Source organism: Impatiens glandulifera, chromosome 6 (genome assembly GCF_907164915.1).
Source record: "Impatiens glandulifera chromosome 6, dImpGla2.1, whole genome shotgun sequence".
Taxonomy (NCBI): domain Eukaryota; kingdom Viridiplantae; phylum Streptophyta; class Magnoliopsida; order Ericales; family Balsaminaceae; genus Impatiens; species Impatiens glandulifera.
The window spans coordinates 50,356,517-50,383,030 of NC_061867.1; the positions used below are offsets into that span (position 1 = coordinate 50,356,517).

General features: G+C 28.1%; 1 protein-coding gene and 2 non-coding genes across 3 annotated transcripts; all 3 read left to right on the forward strand.

Annotated features, from left to right (window-relative positions):
- The first annotated feature begins 12,139 nt into the window (after positions 1–12,139).
- TRNAS-AGA lies at positions 12,140–12,221 on the forward strand. Its single transcript has one exon. It is a non-coding gene; the product is annotated as a tRNA-Ser (tRNA).
- Positions 12,222–12,296: 75 nt separating this feature from the next.
- TRNAS-CGA lies at positions 12,297–12,378 on the forward strand. The gene has a single exon. It is a non-coding gene; the product is annotated as a tRNA-Ser (tRNA).
- A 4,388-nt stretch (positions 12,379–16,766) lies between these two features.
- Positions 16,767–19,249, forward strand: LOC124941719. Its single transcript, XM_047482066.1, has 3 exons — positions 16,767–17,634; positions 17,725–18,072; positions 18,161–19,249. Exons 1-3 carry the CDS (start codon positions 17,185–17,187, stop codon positions 18,776–18,778), a joined length of 1,416 nt encoding a protein of 471 aa, XP_047338022.1. The 5' UTR covers positions 16,767–17,184; the 3' UTR covers positions 18,779–19,249.
- The last annotated feature ends 7,265 nt before the right edge of the window (positions 19,250–26,514 follow it).

The window sequence follows — 26,514 nt, forward strand, 5'->3', positions numbered from 1 at the left end:
AACATAAATATTGTAAGAGTGTCATGTTAATTTTTCTTTAGTTCTCAACGTTACATTAACAAAATAATTTGTCTTTCTTTATCAAAATTTAGTCATTCTTAAGATACTGGTAAAAATTAAAATTTTAGAGTTTAAGGACTTATTTATTAGTTTTTTAATAAACTTCTTAATGGAGGGATGATTAAGAAATGTGCTTTTATGTTGTTTAGCGGGATGTATCATTGAAAGTGTTTGGCTATTTTAGTAAAGTTGCACATTTCCATTTGAAATTATCATCTTTCTATCCACTCAACTCTAGTAATTAAGATGATTGAGTCATTGCATATTATTAAAAAAAAAACACATTGTTACTAATGGGTCAATTTTTATTTGTTTTTTTAAACAATGAGATCGATTTGTAGGAGCTACCAATTGTATTATTTTCTGCATTGATGCAAGCTTGGTATTTGATTGTTCTTTTTTTCTTTAGCAGTTGTATATAGATTGTAACTGAACATTTTGTTTTTTAACAAAATGATTTGTTAACTATCAATATGGTTGGTTGTGCCGAAGTGGTTTTCAGGCATGAATAGGGTTGTAAAAGAATCGAATCGAAACGAATATTACTGTATTCGATTCGTATTCGTGAAACTATTCGAATATTCGTATTCGTATTCGAAATTTTTTCGAATAATTAATGTGATTCGTATTCGATTTGAAATTGATATTCGTATTATTCGATTCGATTCGAGTATTCGATTCGATTTTTTTTAAAACATATTTATACAATTTATTCGAAAATTTGAAAATTAATATTTTTACATAATATATAACAATATTCAATAAAATTACCTAATAAAAATTAAATAATAATGTTCAAATTACGATTTCAATATTCAACTGCCAATACAATGCAATGCAAACCATTAATTAAAATTTCTGCGTAACATAACATAAAAATAGTTATCAAAAGAAAATTTCATTAAAGTGGTTTGTAAATCAATATTCGAGCGGAAAAGAGAACTACATGGAGGCAGCGGCGACAACCGAAGTAACGTCGACTGGAGAAAAGAAGAGATGAGATAGAGGCGGTGGTAGATTTTGAGTGATTAACAGCGGAATGATTAGATGTGGGTTTCAAGTTTTCAACCGAGGAAATATATATATGAACTAGGGTTTTAGAATAAATAATATTTATAAAATTAAAATTAATAAAATGGTATATATATATATAATATAATATATAATATAATATATATATATATATATAATATATATATAATATAATATATAATATAATATATATATAATATATATATATATATAATATATAATATAATATATATATATATATATATAATCGAATATTAACGAATACCGAATCGAATATCTTGATTTTGTATTCGTATTCGTTTATTAGTCGAATCGAATCGAATATTTTTATTCGAATTCGAATCACAAAATTACGAATACGAATATCAAAATTCGAATACGAATACCGAATCGAATCAAAAGTATTTGATTCATTTACAACCCTAGGCATGAATATAAATCATATGAGCTTTGTTAGTGCAAGTTTGAATCCTATCAAACATGTAAGTTTGAATCCTATGTTATTTTTTTTATTGATATAAGCTTGATATTTATTTGTTATATTTTTCTTTAGACATTTCTCTATAATTTATTATTTCATCTATGTTAACATTTGGATTTTGTCATCTTCTCTACCCTTTTACAAAATCACCTTTAAATTATAAATGTGGTCTTGCCAAGGCTTACCACGTTTAATATTATTTTTTATTTATTTATTTGTCCGCGCATGTTAAAATTCTATTTAAGGATTTTATCGGTTAAACAGTTCGATTTTTGGTTAAACTATTTTTATAGTAACCGGTAATAATTTAATTATATATTTATAATTTATAATTTATAATTTATATTAGTTATTTTCGTAAATATTAGAAATATAATAAATAATATATATATGAATTTGTTTTTAAAATTTAAATTATAATTTTTAGCTGACCACGTTTAATATTTTTTTATTTGTCCGCGCAAGTTCAAATTCTGCTTAGGACATTTTTCGGTTAAACGGTTCGATTTTCGGTTGATCTATTTTTATAATAACCGATAATAATTTAATTATATATTTATATTTTATAATTTATATTAGTTATTTTTGTAAACATTAAATATATAATAATTTATATATATTAATTATTTTTAAATTTTAAATTGTAATTTTTATTGAATTATTTTTTAAAATATTTTAATTTATATAGTTATCAGTTTAAAAATAAAAACTTTTAAAATATTTTATAGTGTTGCAATACTATAATATATTATAATATATTTTTAAATATATTATAATATATCATATTAAAACAATAATATAATATAAACACAAAAAAATAGTCTAATCAATGAAGCAAACAAGGATTAAAAAAAACATTACATAAATTTAATACTTAATTTAAAAAATTGAATTATCGGTTTCCGGTTAAACCTGGTTAGCCGACCGTAATCGACTAGAACCAATAAAACCAGAACTAGTAAAACCGATATCAATATCGGTCGGTTAACCAATTTGTAAAATAAGAGGTAAACAGGACTTAATCGAAATTAAGGTTGTGCAAAAAAACCAAAAAACTGATAATCGAACCGAACTAATAGCTTACCAGTTTTATTTTCACCGGTTTATTGGATAATCGGTTTTAATGGTTTCGATTAACCGGTTTTTTACTAGTTAAACGGTTCAATTTTCGGTTGACTATTTTTCTAGCGGTTTAACCGGTAAACTGTTAATAATTTAATTATATATTTATATTTTATAAATTATATTGGTTCTTTTTTAAATATTATATATATATATATTATAAATAATATTTAATAATATATATATATTAATTATTTTAAAACTTTAAAATATAATTTATATAAAATTATTAAAAAAACAAATCTAATTTATATTGATATTAATTTAAAAATTGGGACTTTTAAAATATATTATATTTTAAAATATTATTACTATAATATAATATATTTTTAAATATATCTATGAAATATTATTATATAATATATTATAACATATAAAAAAATTAGAATTTTGAAAAAATTATTTAATAAATTTAATACTTAATTTAAAAGGTTGAGTTATCGGTTCACGGTTAAACGATCGGAACTTGTAGAACGAGAACCGGTAAAACTGATATCAATACTACTCGGTTAACTGGTATGAAAAATAAAAGGTAAAATCGGACTTAACTGGAATCGTTTAACAGGTTAACCGACAGGTTGAACACCCCTAACCGAAACTAATTAATCGGTTAACCGACCAGTTAAACACCATAATTCTGTCTACCACATTTAAATGGAACTTAACATTTCGATTTTATCTTCTTTTCTATCATTTATACAAAATGACTTGTTGATTATCAATGTGATTATTGGGCATGACTAGAAATCATGTGAGCTTTGCCCGCGTAGGTTCAAATCATGCCGACCACATTTAATATTATGTTTTTGTATTGATTTGCCCGCAACTTAACATTTCAGTTTTGTCCTCTTCTCTACCATTTTTCAAAATGACTTCTTGTGGTCGTGTCATAGTGGTTACCAGGCATGACTATAAATCATGTGGGCTTTGCCCGCACAGGTTTAAATCATGTTGACCACGTTTTAACAAAATACCTAGATTATCAAGGGCATGTTGACAAGTTCAAATCTTGTTGATCACGTTTTTGTCATTTTATCCTTTTTCTATCATATTTACAAAATGACTTGTTGATTATCAATGTGGTTGTGCCTGAGTGGTTATCGGGCATGACTAGAAATCATGTGACTAGAAATCATGTGGTCTTTGCCCGCGCAGGTTCGAATCCTGCCAATTATGTTTTTGTATTGATTTGTCCGCAACTGAATTGTCGGAGTGGTTATCAGACATGACTATAAATCTAGTGGGTTTTGCCGTGCAAGTTCGAATCATGTTGACCACGTTTTGACAAATTACCTTGATTATCAAGATCATGTCGGCATGTTCAAATTTTTCTGACGACTGTTTTATACCAAAACAATATTGTTTTCGAATCCCGACCAAGTTTAGTATTATTTTTTTTGTATTGATTTGCCCGTAGTTTAATATTTCAGTTTTGTCATCTTCTTTACCATTTTTACAAAATGACTTGTTGATTATCCATGTGGTCGTATCGAAGTGGTTATCAGGCATGACTATAAATTATGTGGGTTTTGCCCGCGTAAGTTCGAATCATTTTGCTTGTGCACGTTCGAATTATGCCTACCACATTTAAACGTAACTTAAGTTTTGTTATCTTCTCTATCATTTTTACAAAAATAACTTGTTGATTGTCAATGTGGTTGTGTCAAAGTGATTATCAGGCATTACTAAAAAAACCCGCATAGATTTGAATCTTGATGACCATTATGTTCGAATCTTGTTGACCACGTTTTGGTCATTTTCTCTACAAATTTTAAAAAATGACTTGTTTATTATAAAAAGTAAGCTTTTATAAATATGTCTAATTAAATAAAATAAAAAAATTTAATTAAATCTGAATTTGAACAAAACAATATTGTTTTTAAATAAATTTATCGATTTTTTCTGATTAAAACTTAAATTCATATTTAAGAGGGTTAGAAATATCATTAATTGGGTTATGGTCTGTAACATTAAATTTTTGGTATTGAATAAGAACTATATCATTACAACACTTTGTTGATTATTTTATTGAAAATAAACAAGGTCATCTATGAAAATAAGTTGTGAATGTTCTAAATGTTGAGAAATTCGATTATTAGAAACTGATAGATTATGGAAATAATCTTTATATTAGGAATATAAAATAATATATGAAAGAATAGGGAGAATCTTGTTTAATCTTCCTCATCTTTACATCAGATAAATATCCAATATATATACATTATAAAAGATTAATAAGGAAACTAATAATATAATAACGATATTATTTTATATGCCTAATATAAAATTATTTTCATAATCTATTCACATATATTATTTTATATTCCTAATATAAAGATTATTTCCATAATCTATCACACCTCCGCACTCGAAACGGGAGCTTTGCAAACGCTGAGACTGGCCCGAAAATTATCAAATAAAATCTTAGGCAGACCTTTAGTAAAAATATCTGCAATCTGGTATCAGGATGGCACATGCAAGACACGAACTTCACCCCGTTGGACTTTCTCACGAACGAAGTGAATGTCCATTTCAAGATGTTTAGTGCGCTGATGTTGTACCAGATTACTAGAGAGGTAAATAGCACTAACATTATCGCAATAAACTAAGGTTGCCTGTGTAACCGAACATCTGAGTTCTAATAATAAGTTTCGGACCCAACATGATTCCGAGACGACATTTGCAACCCCTCTATACTCTGCTTCAGCACTAGACTTTGACAAAGTAGGTTGCCTTTTAGAAGACCAAGAAATCAAATTATCTCCAAGAAAGACACAATAACCTGATGTAGATCGACGAGTATCAGGACACCCGCCCCAATCAGCATCCGTATAAGAAATAAGGAAAGTAATAGATGATTTGTATAACTGCAAACCATAATCAGCAGTTCCTTGAATATAACGGATGATTCGTTTTAAGACATTCATGTGAGCAACTTGAGGAGCATGCATAAACAAACAAACTTGTTGTACAGCATAAGAAATGTCTGGACGAGTGAATGTCAAGTACTGTAATGCCCCACATAAAGAAAGATAAGAGGTAGGATCTCCATAAGAAATGTCGGATTGAGTGCTCATTTTTCCTTTAGAATCAACAGGAGTGGAAGCTAGATTATAATCTATCATACTTGCTTTCTTAATAATGTCATGAGCATATTTCGTTTGAGACAAGAACAAACAATTCTTGTGTCGGGTAACAACAATGCCTAAGAAATAACTCAAATGACCCAAATCTTTCATTGAAAATTCAGTGTTAAGTTGAGAAATGACATATTTCCGAAGGGACTCTGAAGAAGCAATGAGCACAATATCATTAACATAAAGAAGAATGTAAGCAGTGTCATGATCATGGCGATAAATGAATAAAGAAGTATCCAATTTGCTGTGATTAAAGCCAATTGATGCAGCAAAATCAGCAAAACGTTGATACCAAGCGCGGGGTGCCTGTTTCAAACCATAGAGAGACTTTCTCAAAATACATACATGATCAGGACGAACCGGATCTTTAAACCCCAAAGGTTAATACATGTATACTGTTTCATTCAAGTTGCCATGTAAGAAGGCATTCTTCACATCCAATTGATGAATAGACCAAGACTTGGATAAAGCAATGCTAAGAACCATCCGTATAGTTGCCGGTTTCACAACCGGACTGAAAGTTTCATCACAGTCAATCCCTTTTCTTTGAGTTTTCCCATCACCAACAAGACGAGCCTTATGTCTCTCAAAAGAACCATCAGATTTCGTTTTATGCCGAAAAATCCAAAGCGAACGAATAATATTTACATTAGACGGACGCGGAACTAAGGCCCAAGTACCATTGTCAATAAGCGCATCATATTCTTCCTGCATAACAATTTTCCAATTATGGTCACGTAGAGCGTGTACGAGAATTTTTGGAATGGGTGATACAAAGGTAGAAGTGTGAAGAGAGTGGTCTTGGTATTTTTATTGGGTTTGACAATTCCATGACGACTACGAGTGGCCATAGGGTGAGGGTAGGATGCTACGGGAGAAGGAGGAGTGTGAGAGTTTGAAGACTCGTTCGCAGGGTGAGTGTGGGATGTTATGGGAGAAGGAGAATAGTGGGGGGTGGTTGTGGGTTGGTGTTGGTGCTCGGGTGTGGTGAGAATTTGATGCAAGAGATGGGTGTTAAGGGCACCTGAATTATGACTCAAAAAATCGTATGTGTGAGATTTCGGAGTATGAATTTTGGAAAAAGGAAATGCTGACTCATCGAACCATACATGTTTGGCTATTATAATTTTTCGAGATGGCATATCAAAACATTTATATCCCCTATGATTGGGCGGATAGCCAAGAAAAACACAAGGAGAAGACCGAGGTTCAAGCTTGTGTATTTTGGATGGTGGAAAAAGAGGATAACATAAACACCTAAAAACTCGAAGATGAGAGTAGTTATGATGCTTTTGATACAAAATATGAGTTGGAGAATTATAACCAAGAAGCTTTGTAGGTAAGATGTTGTGAAGGTAGGTAGCCATTTCGAGAGCATGATGCCAAAAAGATGGTGGCATGGATGCATGACAGAGAATAGTGCTAACAATATTATTGATTGTTTTTATTTTTCTTTCGGCCTTGCCATTTTGAGGAGAGGTATAAGGACAAGAAAGATGGAAAGTCATACCATGTTGGTGACCGAATTTTTCAAAACGAACATTTTTAAATTCAGTACCATTGTCACATTGGAATGCCTTAATTTCTCTCTCAAATTGAGTACGAATATATGTTCGAACACGAATAAATAACTTATAGACTTGAGACTTAGAAGAGATTGGAAAAGTCCATAAAAAATTCGTGTAATTATCAAGAAAGAGAACATAATACTTATGGCCGAGAGAACTAGGAATAGGGGATGTCCACAAATCACTGTGTATAATGTCAAATGACATAGTAGTATGAGACATAGAATCGGGAAAAGGCGATTTTATTAATTTACCCAAAGGACAAGAATGACAAACATGTTTAGCCTTAGGACATTGAATGAAATTACTACTATGCAATGAATTTAAAATTGCATTTCCCGGATGTCCGAGACGGGAATGCCATATATTTGGATAAATAACTGAAAAAGCTGACGGTGTGAAAGAAGAGAAGACTTGACGATCTGTGAGAAAATGGTAGAGATTGCCACTACTATTACATCTCACTCGTTTGCTCCCCGTCTGCAAGTCCTTCACAGTAAACCCAAAAGGATCAAACTCAATGGAAACATTATTATCAATAGAGAATTTCCTAACGGAGATGAGATTTTTTACTAGTTTTGGAACATGAAGGACATTTTTTAGTTGAAGTGTGCTTTGGTGTAGAGATTTGTGACCATAACCATGAATTGGAATTTTGCTACCATCGCCAACAATAATTGAATTATTATGACTATTGATCAAGGGAGAATATGACGATAAATTACCTTGAGAATTTGTCATGTGAGAGGTAGTACCCGTATCCATATAGTAGTTTGGATCAGACAATGTCATTGTGTGCATTGCTTGATCAATATTGGTTGGCATGTAACCTTGAGACGATGGGCCTGACGTATAGTAAGCCTGTGGTGGTTGTGACCCGAGGATACCAGTCTGATGTGCAGGCTGACTAGGCTTCGTGGCGGACCAAGGAGATGGGTCTGGTGCCTGTGATGGATATGGGCAGGGAGGAAGAGCCCAAGGGCCTTGCTGCCAATATGCCCAAGGTGGAGGATACATCCATCCTGCTTGGGTCTTTTGCTGGTGCGAGGCGGAAGGACCACGCTGCGGGTTTTGCTGCTGCTGCGAGGCACCACCATTACGCTGTTGATTGCTAGAGGCACCCTTACCCTTGCCGGAGCTTCCCTTTCCCTTTGTGGTTTTCCGGCCATTGCCACCATTACGTTGATTATTACCCCGAGAAGAATAATGGGAATTATCAGCATTATTTTGGGACGATAAATGGGATTGCGTGTTGTGAGCCTCTACATGAGACTCAATAGAGAGATCAGCAGCATTCTCATGTTCTTATAATTCAAGCATTGAACGAAGAGTATCAAAAGAGAGCAACGGGTTAAGATGACCAATGGACGTTCGAAAGGGCTTATATTCCTCCGAGAGGCCTTTCAAAAGTTGTAGAGCCATTCGATTGTCAGAGACTTTATCTCCAACATTCCTCAAATTATCAGCTAGAGTTTTTAGCTGAGCGCAATAAGACTTAACACCATCAAAATGAGCAAGCTTGGTGTTTGTAAATTGCGCATCAAATTGCAAAGCTCTTGCAGATTTGTTGTTAAGAAAAAATTTATGCAATCTGTTCCAAGCATTAACTGCCGAGTCATCAGGATCGAGGATGGAATTTAGGAGATCATTAGAAATGGTCCCGTAAATCCATTGACGAACAATGTCATCAAGTCTCTGTGTTAAAACCTTTTCGGCTTCCGTCGGAGCGGGAACCGCGGCCGAAGGATTAACTGTTAGAGGTTGAATATGGTTGATCATCATATTAGCACGGCAATGAAGTTGAAAAGGGATGGACCAGCTGTTGTATTGTTTTCCTTCATAATCAAGGGTGATAGGGATGCACGCCTTGATGTTGGAAACAATGGTGGCTGGATGAACCTTGTTTTCGGCCATAGATGAACAAGAGAGAAAGAAAAGAAACGGAAGTTAGGTTTAGAGAAAAGAAGCGGAAGCTGGGTTTAGAAAAGAAATAAAAGAGAACCTAGGGCTCTGATACTATGAAAGAATAGGGAAAATCTTGTTTAATCTTCCTCATTTTTACATCAATGAAATATCCAATATATACATTATAAAAGATTAATAAGGAAACTAATAATATAATAACGATATTATTTTATATGCCTAATATAAAATTATTTTCATAATTTATTCACATATATTATTTTATATTCCTAATATAAAGATTATTTTCATAATCTATCAAAAACTCCACAATCACATATGTTTTACATTATTGATTGCATTATTAATTTATTATTGTTTTATTTATTTTAAAAATATCATTAATTCATAGCTTAAATACAATGTCAAAACAAATCCTTACAGTTATATTTTCAAAATTCAAAAACATATTAAATTTAGAAGAAGCTTAGGTCTTTAAACCTTCCTTTTTCTATTATATTCTTTTAATCTTTTATTTTTTACTCTTATAAAATGATTTGTTAAAAAAATTGATTTTGTAATAATCATTTTTTTAGAACAAAACAATATTGATTTTAATTTAAAGCAAGATTAAGACTTACATTTTTTTTTCCAGAATTCAACCATTTACATCAAATATGTCATAACATTATATACATCCCTATTAAAAAATATATGATGAATTTCAAAATTATTCAATTAAACTTTAATATGACATTATTATACATACATAAACTTTCTTTAAGACTACACTTTTTCAGATGTATTCTTATAAAATAATACTTAAAATACGTAGATTTTTTTATATCCAACTCATGTTACATCAACTAAAATAATGAATTGTCCAACAACTTTAAAATTTGCTATTCATATTTATTCTAAGTTTTTCACACTTTACTTTTACCATTTCTTTTTAAATTTAGAAAGTAACACGATTCTCATTATGACCTTAAACTTTAACTTAAATATTTTTACTAAAAATTGAATTTAAGAACTGTTATTTCAAAATATCTAAATGAAATAATTTGATAAAAATAATTTGTGAAAATAGTAATAAATTTTATTGAGAAGGGAGTCAACCAAACAATGGATTAATTTATACTTACATGGACAATACTTAAATCAATCTACCTTGAATTTATTATTATTTTTAAGTATATAGTCAATTTTGTAGGCAATCAAGAAAACAATCAAAATTTACAAAAGGAAAGTGAATTTGGTATATATGAAATTATAAATTAAATTTTAAGAATTAGCATTTGACTGGTCCAAAATCTTATATTTGGAAAATCATTAAAATGTAATTTTAAAAATTGGAAATTGTAATGAAAGAATACATATATGAGTGAATTTCATTAAAATTTTGTTATAGTTTCAAATACCCTTGGATTCCTATTTCAAATTTGATTTCAATTATTAACCCAATAAACATAGCTTTAAAGTCTTTGATGGAACTAGTAGGTTAAATTTGAAACATGAACAATATTATTATTTTTTTCAAAAAATTATCAAACAAACATAGAAATTATAATTGGACCTCAATATCAATTACAACCCCCCACCTTGTTTGATTCTAATTAATAGGATATTGATAAAAATATTTGAGTGGGTCAACAATAGTACTAACAATAAAGACAATAAAGACGGTTTTCAATTTTGAAAATAGTTAGTTTTTGAATTCTATATATGAAGTAAAACTTTTATGAAACAATTAAGCATTTAAGTTTTGAAAAGTTCTTGGATTTAGTCACCAACTTCAATTTTAATACTTATCCCAAGCAAAACATAACCTTAAAGTCTTACTTAGTTAACATTAAAATTTTGACCTATTTATAAGTTAGGTAGAGTTCAATTATATGTATATTTTAATAAATTTGTTTTTTAATTCAACAACTTGTAAAAAAAACACATTAGTAATGCAGTGATAGCTAGATTGTTTATGCTCTATAACTCAAATACTATAAATACACCATATAATCTAGAATCAAATTAAGCATTTATTATTATTAAAAGTAAGTGGAAAAGAAAATTGAATGAGAAACAACCAAACATAAAGAAGAAGAAAAAACTAGACAAGAAACCTAAGCTAACTCCAATATTTGTCAAAATCATCAGCACCTAGAACAAAATGAAGTAAGACAACCTAAACTAGATGAGATGTCACACTAACTCACCATAAATATCCTTCAAATTAAACAATCTCGTTTTATTGTTTCATTAACTTAACATTGAGTTTCTCTACAACTTTTACAAATGACATATTATCTAGGTCGTGTTGGAGTGGTTATCGGGATTACAAGAAACAATGTAAATTTTTCTCACTTTATTGTTTCATATAATTTAATATTTAGTTTATGACCTCTTTTACAAAATGAATGTGTTTATCAATGTGGTCGTGCCGAAGTGGTTATCGGGCCTGACTAAAAATCATGTGGGCTTTGTCCGCGTAGGTTCTAATCCTGGCGATCATGTTTTAATGAATTTTTATCTAATTCTCCACAACATTTACAAAATGACATGTTGATTGTCAATGTGGTCCGGCCAAAGTAGTTATCGGGTAAAATTAGAAATCATGTAGGATTTGTTTGCGCATGTTCGAAGCCTACTACTGATTATTGATAATCAATCACACTTTAACTATTGAAAACTATATGGGTTGAGCTCTTAACCTACACTAAAAGGGCTTAAGAGAAGGAAATAAGAAGAAGGGCAATCCCATGTCATGTTTTAATGTAACTTACCTTTTGTTTTTGTACTCTTCTCTATGGATTATAAAAAATGACATACAAATTATCAATGTGGTCGTGCCGGAGTGGTTATCGGGCATGACTAGAAATCATGTGGGCTTTGCCCGCGCAGGTTTGAATCCTGCCGACCACGTTTTTAGTTAAACTTATCATTTTATTTTTGTCCTCTTCTCTACAACATCTAAAATTTGGCATATTTATTATAAATGTGGTCGTGCCGGAGTGGTTATCGGGCATGACTCGAAATCATGTGGGCTTTGCCCGCGCAGGTTCGAATCCTGCCGACCACGCATGTTTTAATGTATTTTTTTTGTGTTTGTCCTCTTCTCTATAAGTTTAAAAAAAACAACTTTTGATTATCAATGTGGTCCTGCCAACCATGTTCCAACAAACATAAAAAGACTAGCGTTAACGAGCTTAGAGATCTTTTAAAAGACAAAAAAGTTTACTGAACACCTCAATCGGTTTTCTTAAATGTTCACCAACGAGAAATGAAAAAATATAAAAAAAGTGTTATCGTTAACGAGCTCGAAAATCTTCGAAAGACTAATGAGTTCAATGTCACCTTCACCGGTTTTCTCGAAAAGACTTGTCATATCGTTATAATAATAGCGTTAGGAAATAAATGCAATGGCGGAGCTATGATTTAAAATATACCCAGCCTAAAAAAAGTTCATAAAATTTATCCGCTAGAAGGATAATAATATCAAACAAACAAAGAAAATATACCTAGTTCACCATCCTTAATTCCCTTTAACGACGGAAAAATATCAATAAATACATAATTTTTCCGTCGTTATTGTCATCTGCCTACAAAATATTTTGGGCTACCCGAGCTATCCTCCCTTGAGTAAATGTATTGACAATCACTAAACTTTCTGCTATTTCTTTCGAGCCAAATAATCCACAAGAATATATTGTACATTTTTTTCTTCCTCTTGTTACTTGTCTGTGTTTTATTTGTGATCAGGGTCGGTCCTGAGGTAAGTCCGACAAGCCTGAGAATTTAATAAAATATATAATTTATATATAGATAAATATATGATTTTTAGCATATAATATTGTATCATAGTGGTTCCAGATACAAACTTGGAATTTTACTTAAATTAGGAGTTCAAATTCCACCAAAAATAATATTTTTTTTTATCAATTTTTATTACTAAATAGGAAAAAAAATGAACTTTTTTTTATTGGGAGCTAGGACATTGATGAGTGTCCTCTCTATCATTTTTATATTATCTAAATTATATTTAGAAACACATAAGAAACTTATAAACTTATGTACAAAAGTTTTTATCCACCTATAAAAAAACCACTAAAACACAACCAAGTCTTCAGAAAAAAAAACATCAAAATAGTATTGTGCATAGTTTATACATTCACCAAAAATAACTTGTGGACAAAAAAAAAATATGATATCAATAACAAATATATTAACTTAATTGCCTTTTCATGGACATAAATAATGAGTAATTAAGTGACCGAGACTTAGTTGCAGTGAAATCAATTTCATGTCATTTTTATTTAAAAGTTTTATTTTATTTCATAATAATAATAATCATGACACAATACATAAAATTCATTTTATTTTATTACAAGGTGATGGTGACTTAAATTATAAGAATAAAATAAAATAAAATTCCTACCCAATAAGGAAGTTGAGAAGATTTGATTAAAGATCTTATATTAGAGGAGACCAAATGATAAATAATTTTCCATTAGACTACAAATTTGTGTAGGTCCTCTTAAGGGTCATGAGAAATTATTTTGCCCCCCCTTTGTCACATTCTTTAATAATTAAAATGGTCTCTTATATATGGGTTTAAATGTATAATTGTGAGTTTAATTAAGTTCAATCAAGGGCAACTTAATGACCCATGGATCCACGTGGGGAATACTGGTAAGCTAACTTCAAAAAAATATGACCCTTTGAAAAATATATATTAAATTTATTAAAATAAATTATAAAAATATTATTTGAATTAAATAAACATCATCCGCAAAAGGAAGATAGGACCCTTTTAAAAATGTATGGATTTAAATATATATATATATATATATATATATATATATATGGATAATTAAGATATGTTATAAAATATTATTTAATGTAAATCAATATGGGCAAACAAAATGACACTCTTTACAAATATATGGAGTTTACAACAATATTAAATTTATGAATATATATATATATATATATATATATATATATATATAATTAAGATATGTTATAAAATATTATTTCATTTAAATGTATATCCCCGAATAAGATATTAGATGAACAAAAATTAAACAAATTGATTAATATATTTTTTCGTTCAAACTCAAAGTTACATAAATTATATTTTCAAGTGAGACTCCAACTAAATATTAAAAAAAATTATTGAAATAGTGTTTCAAATTTGAGTTTATATTGCATTTTGTTCGGTCTAGCATTCTATCAAGCTGTATCGATATTTTCTTCTCGAATTTTTTTAGTTGGAATAATAATCTCAATTGTTGGTGGATCGTTATTATTTATACTCTGATTGTGTTTGTGATTATTTCTCAAGTCTATTTTGGTTCCCTTCTTAACAGCAAGGGATGACTAATTGAATTTGGAATTATTTTTTAATACAAATTATTCTATATGATCATTAATATGGATGACTACCTCCCATGATTTGTATGAATTTTTAATTATTTCGACCATACATGTAGATGATTCATTTTCACTTGGTAGAACCTTTTCTAGTGTTGTTTAACGACCTTCAACTAAGGATAGTTTTAATTGTCGCGCATAATATTTTATAAAGATTTTTCGACATCATTTCATTGGTTCATTCGACTTGCTCTACTTCAACCCTCATCGTTTAGAAACTAAAATAAGTTCGTTTTTTTATAAACTCTCAACAAATTGTTTGATCGTTATATATTTTCTATTGAGAGTTTTATTTTAATAATTTGTTTATATAATTTGATATCTAAATCATCAATTGTTTATTTTAATTTTGTAGATATTATGTTATATTATTTATTAATTAATTTGTATATGTAACTCCTTTTTATGAATTTAATGATAATTAATTCTTTATAAATATATATATGAATTTACTTTAGACAATGAATCACTAGTGATTAATATATAGCTAATTAGTTAAATAAGTATTAGTGATTGAATTAATAAAGACACCCCATGTATTAATTTAAAATAAGGTAAAGTTATAATACACATTTAATTACTTTCTTTATTTTTGATAATATTAATTAAAACATAATCAAAACAGTAGAAAATAATATCTTAAATGTTTTATACAGAAGAATGGTAATTTTCTATAAATAAATTTATTTGTTGACTGAATAAACTATTGACTTAGTTAAACTAATTTGGTATATAATAATTACTTTAACAATAAAATTATATAATTGGGAAATAAATTGTAAATGCATGTTTTAAATTATTTGTTTTCTTAATTTACTACAATACTTTTGGTGTCTTTAATCTTGAGTTGAATTCTTTTGTATCATAATTAAAATTATTTACTAGTATACCAAAACTTTTGGGTTATATCAATTTATATTTAAATATTAATATAGCATATATGTCATTTTCAATATATTAAAATAAAAATATTATAATATTAACATTCACACCACTTCCTTACCTAAGACCAAAAGTCAGTTATAACTATAGAAAGTACAATCTTAAATTCTTAAAATTTAAAAAATATATATATCATTAACTTTTTTTACATTAAGTAATCCATGTTTTTAATAAAACTAATATTAAAAGAAAAAGACAAATTAAAAATTGTAATTGTTAGAGTTATATAATAGTAATTGACTTAATTTTTAATATTATTTTTTATATTTTCACTAATAAATATTTTGTTAATGTTGTGTTGTTGAGTCACTAATAAATAATGGTTATTTTTTGGTAAAATTATCATATTTTCTTATTGTAGTGTCATTTTACTTAATATTAAGTTTGGTTAATCTTTATAAAAAATATATGCTAATTTTTAGAAAGTATGGAATAGAAAGAGTTATGATATAATTTACTATATATCATAATAAGATATAAAAATATATGCTAATTTTAATAATTTCTATATTGTAAATTAAATCAATTTTAACCAGCCAAACAATTATATAGATCGAATTTGAATAAAAAAATTATCTAATAAGAGGTACAACATTATATAAAATTTTTTCTTTGTTTAATAAAATAATTTATGCATTAATTTTTTTAATTAATTATTATAAAATTAGTTCACAAACATATTAAATATTTAGATATTCAAAAATTATCAAATATATATATATATTAAAAAAAACTCGAACTAATTAGATTAGAATTTTATTTTTTTTATAAAATATATTTGAATAAATGTGAAAAATAATACAAAATCACTTTAAAAAAAATTCATCATCATTTGGGATATACATTAAAACTTTAAAAAAATTGATTTGTTAGGTTATTTAATTAATTTCAAATAACCCAATATAGAAAGAAAAAAAGATGTTAGTGGTTGAGATTATTTTCCTTTCTTAATAATAAATTAATTTATTAAAATAGTAAGATTATTAATTAAAAAATTAAAAATTCATTCCGCGTAAACAACACGCGCTAGAATTTCTATTTCTTTTTTCTCTGTTTCATACAGTCAGTCCCTTCAACGCACGCATCATCTTCTTCCTTTCTCTTTCTCTCTCTAGTTTCTCTCTCTAAATTCTCTCTCCTCTCTCTAAAATCATCACTTCCTTCAAAGCGTTTCTCATTCAGCCAGAGGTTCTCTCTCTATATCTATCTCTTTCTCTCTCTATATATCTATATATATATGTATGTATATGTATATCGATACTGATATATATATATATCTCTCTCTGACAAATCTGCTTCGTTTACAGTTCAGTGTAAAATTGTTCATTCTCGCTTTCAATTTATTCGTTTTCTACAGTTTGTGGATTTCTGATTGATTGATTAACTTCATTTTCAAAGATTTCTGTAAGAGATTTCATCGTTAGTTGATATGTATCTCTTGTTAGAAGCGTAGTGATTGAGAATTTAGACTGATTATAATCTATAGTGTGAAGAAGATAGGGTTTAGGCAATGGAGAAGAAACAAGGCTTCTTTTCGGCGCTAAAAGAGGAGGTAGTTCGAGGTTTATCGCCGGCGAGGTCACGTGCGAAGAGTCCGGCACGAAGTGCGTCGCCGATATCGAGTTTCCTTCGTCGGAAGAAGAATCATCACCAGTATGTAGCAAATCAAGAGCAGTTAATTTCGAGATCCGGTAGTTTGAGGCCTGTAGGTGAGACATTGACGCCGTTGGTTGAAGGTCCTGATCCAGATGGAGGTGAAATCGGTGAATCTAAACGTGTTGGTTCGAGTATTGGACAATGGATGAAAGGACAGCTTTCAAGAGCACCTTCTGCAGCTTCTAATTCGTATAAACGATCTGATCTAAGACTTTTGTTAGGTGTTTTGGGTGCTCCGCTTGCTCCTGTGCATGTTAGCACTAATGATCCTCTTCCTCATCTCAGTATTAAAGACACTCCCATTGTAAATCATAACCAAACCATCTCTGTTCTGTTTAATTTGCTTTTTGTGTTTGCTTAAACCCTAATAATGCATATTGATGATTTTATACAGGAAACTTCATCTGCTCAATACATTCTACAGCAATATACAGCAGCATCAGGAGGACAAAAGTTGCAGAATTCGATTCGAAATACATATACATCAGGGAAGATGAAGATGGTTGCTACTGAATTCGAGACTGCAACAGGTGTTATGAAGAACAAACATGCAGCTAGAGATGCAGAATCAGGAGGGTTTGTTCTTTGGCAGATGAATCCGGATATGTGGTATGTAGAACTTGCAGTTGGAGGAAGTAAAGTTCACGCAGGCTGTAATGGTAAGCTTGTTTGGAGACATACCCCATGGTTAGGCGCCCATTCTGCAAAGGGACCGGTTAGACCTTTGCGACGAGCACTTCAGGTTGAATTCTGAAACAAATTTAACAAGATTATGTTTCTTGTACATGCTATCAGTTTCTGAAATGTAGTTTTTTGATTCCTGTTTATAGGGTATTGATCCAAGAACAACAGCAGCTATGTTCTCTGATTCAAAATGCATTGGAGAGAAAGCCATCAATGGTGAGGATTGTTTTATCTTAAAGCTTTGTACGGATCCTCAAACCTTGAAGGCAAGGAGTGAAGGACCAGCAGAAATCATAAGGCATGTATTATTTGGCTACTTCAGCCAGAAGACAGGTCTACTGATTCACATGGAGGATTCCCATCTTACCCGAATTCAGATCAACGGAGGAGATGCTGTTTACTGGGAAACCACGATGAATTCGTTTCTCGAAGACTATAAACCGGTTGAAGGAATCATGATAGCTCATTCAGGACGATCGGTTGTAACCCTTTTTAGATTTGGCGAGATGGCAATGAGCCACACCAAGACTAGAATGGAAGAAGCTTGGACTATAGAGGAAGTTGCTTTCAATGTGCCCGGATTATCATTAGACTGTTTCATTCCTCCTGCTGACATTAGATCCGGATCAATTAGCGAAACTTGCGAACTCACTCAAGATGATAGTGGAAAGGGTTCGGTTTCTGTTTCATCTCATCAGGCCAAGGTTTCAGCTTGGGAGGAGAAAGCAGCACATGATAATGTGTATTGGAAGATGGAAGTCTAACAAAAGGAAAGAAATAGGGCGAAAATTGTTCATAATATAGGTTAGCTTCGATTCGTCTGACAAACATGGTCAAGTTTATTACTTATTAGGTGTTGTTTAAGCCTCTGAAATCTGTAAATAGAGGATAAAACGTTCGATAGGTTCTTATCCCCGAACCTAGAAGAATCTTTATACTCTGGATTCAGATCCGACTACAACGGTTGGAGCTCGATTTCCCCAGGTGGTGACAGAATGGAGCAAATGGAGGTGTGTTTTTGTTTTTACCTTCTATATGCTTTGAATTAGAACATGGTGAAGCTTTTGGATAAGCAGATACCATGAATTGAATCAATTTTTTTCTTTCTTTCTATTTTATAAACTTATGATCACTAATTCTCTGGCCAAATTGTATTTATATACAATTGTTGTACCAGACATAGGATGGAAGATGTTATATTTCTTACTTATTATTATTAATCTAGTTGTTTGATTGATCTTGGGTGATTTTCAAATAATCTGATATTGGGTAAAATGACCAAAATATCCTACAACTTGTTGAGGGCATTTTGCTGGGAAAAGATGAGTAGTCAGGCTTTAACTTTAGAGGAAAGAACACTTTCTCTTTATTTGGTCTGTTTTTTGACAATAAAATATTGCATGTTTGCTGTTGGCTGTCTATATTCTTACTATCCTTTTTGACCAAAACCCAATTCCAATATTAGGGTTTGTTTGGATTGGAATTGTTTGTTTTGAAAAAAGTGGTACCCAACTCTCCATGTGATGTCAACATCTAGGTCTACTTTTTTTTATCTTTCTTTAGATTCTTTTTTTTCTTTTTTGAAAACACAAGATATAGTCTTCTTCCTCATCCTTGCCCCCCTCCACCACTAATAGATTCCTGATTGGAAATAATTTTGTATTTGGATCTCGATCTAGATCAAAAGCCTTAAAACCCTAAGTCAATTTCTCGATACAAATTCGGATACACCTTTTTTTAACCTTCGATCGAGCCCAATGAGTCGAAGAGTAATTTCATTCTCTACATCTATTTTAGGTGTACAATAATATGGTTTGACTAAATTCATGTAACTCTATTTATAAACGTGATTTCTTATGAATCTCGGGCAAGTTTACACGGATCTTGAAACAACAATTTATATTGCGGATCTTGAAACAACAATTTATATTCGACATATTTTTAAGCTATATATGAATTTATGTTACTAAATTAAAATTGATTTCTAAGAGAAAAACGGTTTCATAATTCTTTCAAGTGCAACTAATCTGTTGAGTTAAGCATGTAAACGCACATGGACCTCATAGATAATGGGATATTCACGTTTTTTCGCTAGATGAGATTGTTTTTGGTAAAATAAGTTAAAAGATATTAATATATAATGGTACAATTAAAATTTTTTAAAATATTTTTTTATTATTTTGATTAATAAATTAAATAGTGTGATTAATAAAAGAATTGATAAAATGATTTTTTATTATAAAAAATAATTAAAAACAGATTAAATTCTCATTTGTAAGAGAAAATGATTTTTATTTTTATTTTTTTTTCAATATTTTTTTAGTAAAATTGTTGTTTGGTAAGTTTTCACATATTTAAGATTATTTCTTAGAGTGGGTTATCACAACATTAGTAAATTGTCATGACTTTTAATAATAAACAACTTAGTCAAGTGTTTTGTTGCTGAGTCATGTTTTTCATATTATAACTTATTTTAGTTTGTTTGGTAAACAAGGGAGGCTATTTATTTGTGAATTTCAAACAGGGCATAGTCTCTCCAATGTTTAAGGGGGTCAATTCATATTAGTCAAATAAATTGAGACTGTTTTATGGATATAAGTGATTTCTTTTATATAATAATATTAAGCACATTGGTTACCAATTTATAATTATACTATATAATAATGACATTATTATATTTAATCCCATTGTCTTCTATTTCCATGTTTTAATTTGAATGGTTTCTTCTAATCATTGAGTATCCTAAAATAAATCAAACTTAAATATTTATCTAATTTACAAAAGAAAAAAAAAACTTTTTTCAAAACAAACAACCAAGTCTAGTTCTCTAGTCAACAAAAATCAATTCAAATAATCTCTACTAAAAATTCAAAATCATAACAAAAGTGTCATGCAAAATCAACTCATGATTTATTATTAACTTCTCATTTATTGATGTTAAGAAATATTTGATTACAAATTCGAAAAAATTACGCTAATAAATCAAAGACAAAGGCAACAACAAACACATTATTACGAGAATACTTATCATTAAAAGTTCCAACAAAACTACCTATTAGATTTATTGTCTATCATTTGAAAGCTCAACTTGTTATAGATTAGGATTGTATTTGTTTGTTTTCTATTATAAGTTGCAATCATATAGTAGGTAGCTCATCAAAATAGTATCATCATCATCACTTCATTTTCATTACATCAAATGATTATAATATTATAATATGTAAATGTGGGTTCATATTTCTACTACTATTGAATAAATAAAAAATAGGGATCCAATGGGGAAATATTTTATAGTTGTTCCTACTACAATAAAATATTTTTATTACTATTTCTATAAGATATGGTTGACCAAATCACTAAATTAATAAATATATGACAACAAATTTAAGCTATTTAGTTTGATTGGTAATCAAGATAAATAAGACTATAATAAGGCAATTTATAATTAAAATTATGATGTTTTGGTTACATAGACTACTCAACAAATAAATAATAAATAATTAAGGAGAGCTCGTCTAGGTCAAAAGTCTTTTTTAATCTATTTTTTATTTATTTATATGCATGTTTAGTTTTAAGGTAGTTTTAATTTTTTTTTTAAAATTTAAGTATTATTAAAATATAGTTACTCAATTAATATAAAATTTCACCAGAGTTTAATTATCACTTAGAACACTTAAATAAATAGATTGTGAGTTGATATTTACATTTTTAATATTATATTTTATAAGAAAAAATAAAAATGTAACTGAATTTGAACGAATAAATTTAATTAAATTTGTTAATATATATATAATTAAAATATATTTTAAAATATTATTTTAATTAAATCAAAATATTAATAAAATATTTTAAGAAGAAACAAATTAAGAAAAAAATCTGTTCAAACCCAACTTTAGCTAACCGTTTCCAACATGCCAATATTATAATAAAAAAAGATTTAAAAGTTCTTATAAAAATATAAATAGTAAATAAATATAGTAATAATTAATTTTATATGTTTATTTTTATTAGTATTAGTACTTATAAGCATCATAATTAGTATGTGCCACACTTTTATTAAACTCGAATTTTGATTTATTAAGATAATTAAGTGAGAAATGAATACATTTTTTTTAATAAAGAACACTTTTATAAAGTTATGTAACATGTTAATATTTTATATACACGAAATGTAAGCTCTTGGTAACTTTTTATATAATAATAATAATAATATAGTTTATTCCATTTAAATAATACAAGTGGTGATGATTTCCAAACAATGGAGTTTCAAATTCTCTGTCAAAATAAATTGTCTTATTGTGAGTTTATTTTAAAAAAATATCAGAAATTAATTAATAAAAAATGGACTATTCAAAATGAACATTAATGTGATCTATAGATTTTAGGACCAGCCTTCACTAGATAAGGGCTCACTAAACATCATATTACCTCTATGAGATGAAGCAAAATTGTGTTAATTCCTTAGAATTCAAAATAAAATAATACAAAATAGCAAATAATATAATATATATCCCCTCAATATAAATAAATAAAAACTCTTTAAAGTAGGTCATTGATTCAATATAAATAAAAAAAACAGAAAAAACTAATTAAATTAGGTCATTGTACTAAACTCGACAACTAAGTCTCACCCAATCATGTGAAACACGTCAAATTTGCTATTTTTTTATATTTATGAAATTTCTCCTCTTCTATAGTTGTCACACGATATCGATACAAATAATATTATAACTTATTTTTTTCCGTTATGTTTTGAGAAACCATTGTACTCACGAATTATTTGAATTTACATGCATAATACCCAATTTGATAGTGGACAAAGAGATTAATTTTATTCTCAATATTTATTATAGACTATTTAGATAGAGATTGATGGAGAAATAATAACATTTAGACATGATGTAATTTTGAAATTATATAAATTTTGCAAAAAAAAATCAAAAAATTGGTTGATTTATACAAAAAAAAAATATATTTATTTTGATTAACTGGGTCAAATAATTAAACTAGTTTAGTGTTGAATATCTGAATATTTTTAAACATTTAAATAGTTTAGTTTAATGAAAAATCAAAACAACTTATTTCCTTGTTTTAATAGTGGCAAAAAGGATCACATCAACAATTCAATGAGAAAATCCTACTTTTATTTATTGCCATTTGCTTTTTAATCAACTTCTTCTTTAGTGTTAGTTTTAATTAAGTTTATTTGCATTGAATAAATAAAATGTTATTTTTTTTGAATAAGTTAATTAAATTGGGTGAGAAGATAGTTTGATGAATAATTTTTTTTTTTATAATAAGGAGAACTAACCAGAATTTCTACAAACTCCGACTTTTTTTTTTATCAATTAAGTCGATTATTTCTACAAACCCGGATGAATAAGTTAATTAGAAAAAACAAAGTTATAAATAAGATTAAGTATGTTAAACATATTTAACAATATCATACCAACAAAATAAAATTTAAAACTAAGCCATTAAAGCTAACCCTTAGAAAATTGAATATTCATCGTCTCATTCATTCAATAGGGTAATGAATAAAGACGTTTCACCCTAATTCATTTAAAGGATGAGGCCAAGTATATGTTGAGTGGTCCAATTACATTTTCATTTTATTTATATTAAAAAAAATCATTAATATTCACATACTCGGGAGGAAAGCGAACTAAATAAACACGAAATATCTTAAGTTAAGTTGCAAGCAAAACATTCAATAAATAAATTATTCAAGGACAATAAAATATCGAAAACAATCTCCAATCAACTTAGACCAAATATGAGGTAACTTGTCTTACTTCAAAATAAATAGTTTTTCTTTTTTACTAATTAGTAACACTATTTTTATTTATAAAGTTAGACTATTTTTAGTTGATCTATGTTATCGCGGAAATCACTTGTAACACTTAGGTCTTGTTCGGATTCGGGTTATTGTAATAACGTAGAAGGGAAAAATGAATAATGATTGGTGATGATTTTGAGGAAATGAGAATATTTTTGATTCTAATAAGATATTTGTCATAAATTTGTCAACTAAAGAAAGTTGGGATCAATCTCTTTGGATCATCTACTAAACATTTTTTCCTTTTTTTTATATAGTTTGAATTCTGTAGAAAATTCATTCCAAAAATTAATTTTAATACATTTCATCAAAATAAATGAGCTAAATTAATCTAACTTGTGGATGTCATGTACTTAAGTTTCATATTTTAAAAGAAGGAGAAAATGATATTGTTTTGTAAAATAAATTATGGAAAAACCTAAAGCAACTTCACAGCTTTTAAAATTTCTTATATGTTATATTGATTATTTTTATTTATGTGAGATTGAAATTCTTACATAAATATTTTAATGACTTTTAGTATAATCATTATTGTTATATTCTCTGTTTTTGAATTGAGGTTTTCAGACAATTTCTAGTTAACCCAAAATAATAACTAACATTAATATGATATCTAATTATTAGATTATATAACTTTTATTAATTTAAAATACAAAATTATTATATTTCTTTAATTTAATTTAAAATATACCTAAGTGAAATAGAATAAATAACATTTTTTCTATTAGAATACCAAGAATCTTGTACCTACTAGTTAAGTTAAGATAAGGTAAGCCCAAGATTAAAAAAAGAGAGTATGATCCACTTATTATTTCAAAAATTAATTCACAATTTAATAATTAAATATATATATATATAAACACAAATTAATTTAGATTTTTAAATATTTAAATAATTCACTCAAATAATGTTAAATAATATACATATCTATCAAACAAAATTTTGAATTAATAATTCATTTTTTTTTTCAAATACATATTTTTTTAAGAGATTATAATTTATGTGGGCCCGGAAGGCCCAGTTACCCTTATATACAAACAATGATTGGGCTAAAAAGGGGTTGAGCTAGCCCGTTTTCAAATAAGCCCAATAAATATATTTTTAATTTTTATGTGCAGGTAAAAAGAATAACTCGTGACGTTGCCATGACATCATTTCTATTATGGACTTCAAATAAATTATTTGACTCTATATAAAATATATATTAATTACATAAGTTATGCATAAATAATCTAATAAATTAAATATTTATTATAATATTCAATATTTGATTTTAATATATAAAAAAATAATGAAATATACATATACATTGATGATATTAAAATGATATTTTATTTTGTACAAAAACAGAGACTTAAAATTTATTTGATTAAATAGTTCTTAATAAACTTAATTTTCTAGTAAAATTCATATTCTTTTAAATTTAGAATCTCATAATTTTATAACTTTATAAATTATTTACATGATTTTACACAAATAAAATAAGAGTAAAGATGTATACTTGAAAATGAAATTTCTATCATTACTCATAAAATAAATATATATTTATACATCAAGAAATAATTAATTTTTTTTTAAATAAAAAATATAACTATTATTTTATTAATGTTATTTATTTAATAGTGATATTTTGATTAATTTTATATTTATAAATAATTGACATGTTCTAATGTTATTTATTTATTCACTTAATTTTATATAACTAATATTATTTTAAAATAAATTATCAATTTTATAAATATCTACCGATTTACTTAAAATGCACAACAAATTTATAGATTTGATTAGATAATTTGTAAGAAATAGCTAAATAATTTAGGTCTGAAAAGGGGTGTGAGATGTTTTAATTTAAATAAAACCAAATAATTGAATGGTTAATTAACAACAAGGGCCTTAGCCCAAGACTACATCCCCTTATAATAAATAAATTTATGATTACTTTAGTGATTCAATTAGCCCACTTGAATGAATTAGTCCACTCTTACAAATTTGGTTGAATCTGTCTATTTATAAAATCGTAAAATTTATACTTTAGATAAAAGTTGTAAACATTTAATTTTAAAAAATATTAGTTATATATTTGTAGACACTAATTTTTTATACCCGAGAAAATAAATAAAATAAATCGACAAAATAATAAAACTAAATAAGGCAATGTGTCAAAAATAAAATAAAGTCTTATTAAATAAATAAATGATAATAATGGAAGGTTAGAATATTAAAAGAAATAAATAAATAAAAAATATATATATATGATTGGGATTTAATTTTTGTTTGATTTCGTGTAGAAAAAAAATAGTCATACAAAGAAGAATGAATTGCATGGAAAACAAACAAAGCATTTGGTTTGATTGGTTGGTAATCCGGTGTGGCAGGAACCACGAGGAAGCGCTATAACAGGGTCCTACAATGGTAGTCAGACTTCCAAGATTAATCCAAGGGACATGAAAGGGTCACGCCACCCACGAACCTCAATACTAACTATACCTAACGGACTTACCTGAAATTAGTCACACCAGAGAATGGAGGGTTGAGGAAAAGAGACACGAAATTCATGGAGTAGAGATTGAAGCCAAAGAGTTCAGTAGTGGCATGGGCTAAAGCACGATACTCAGATTCTATGTTATACCGAACAACAACATGTTGTTTCTTAGAATTCCA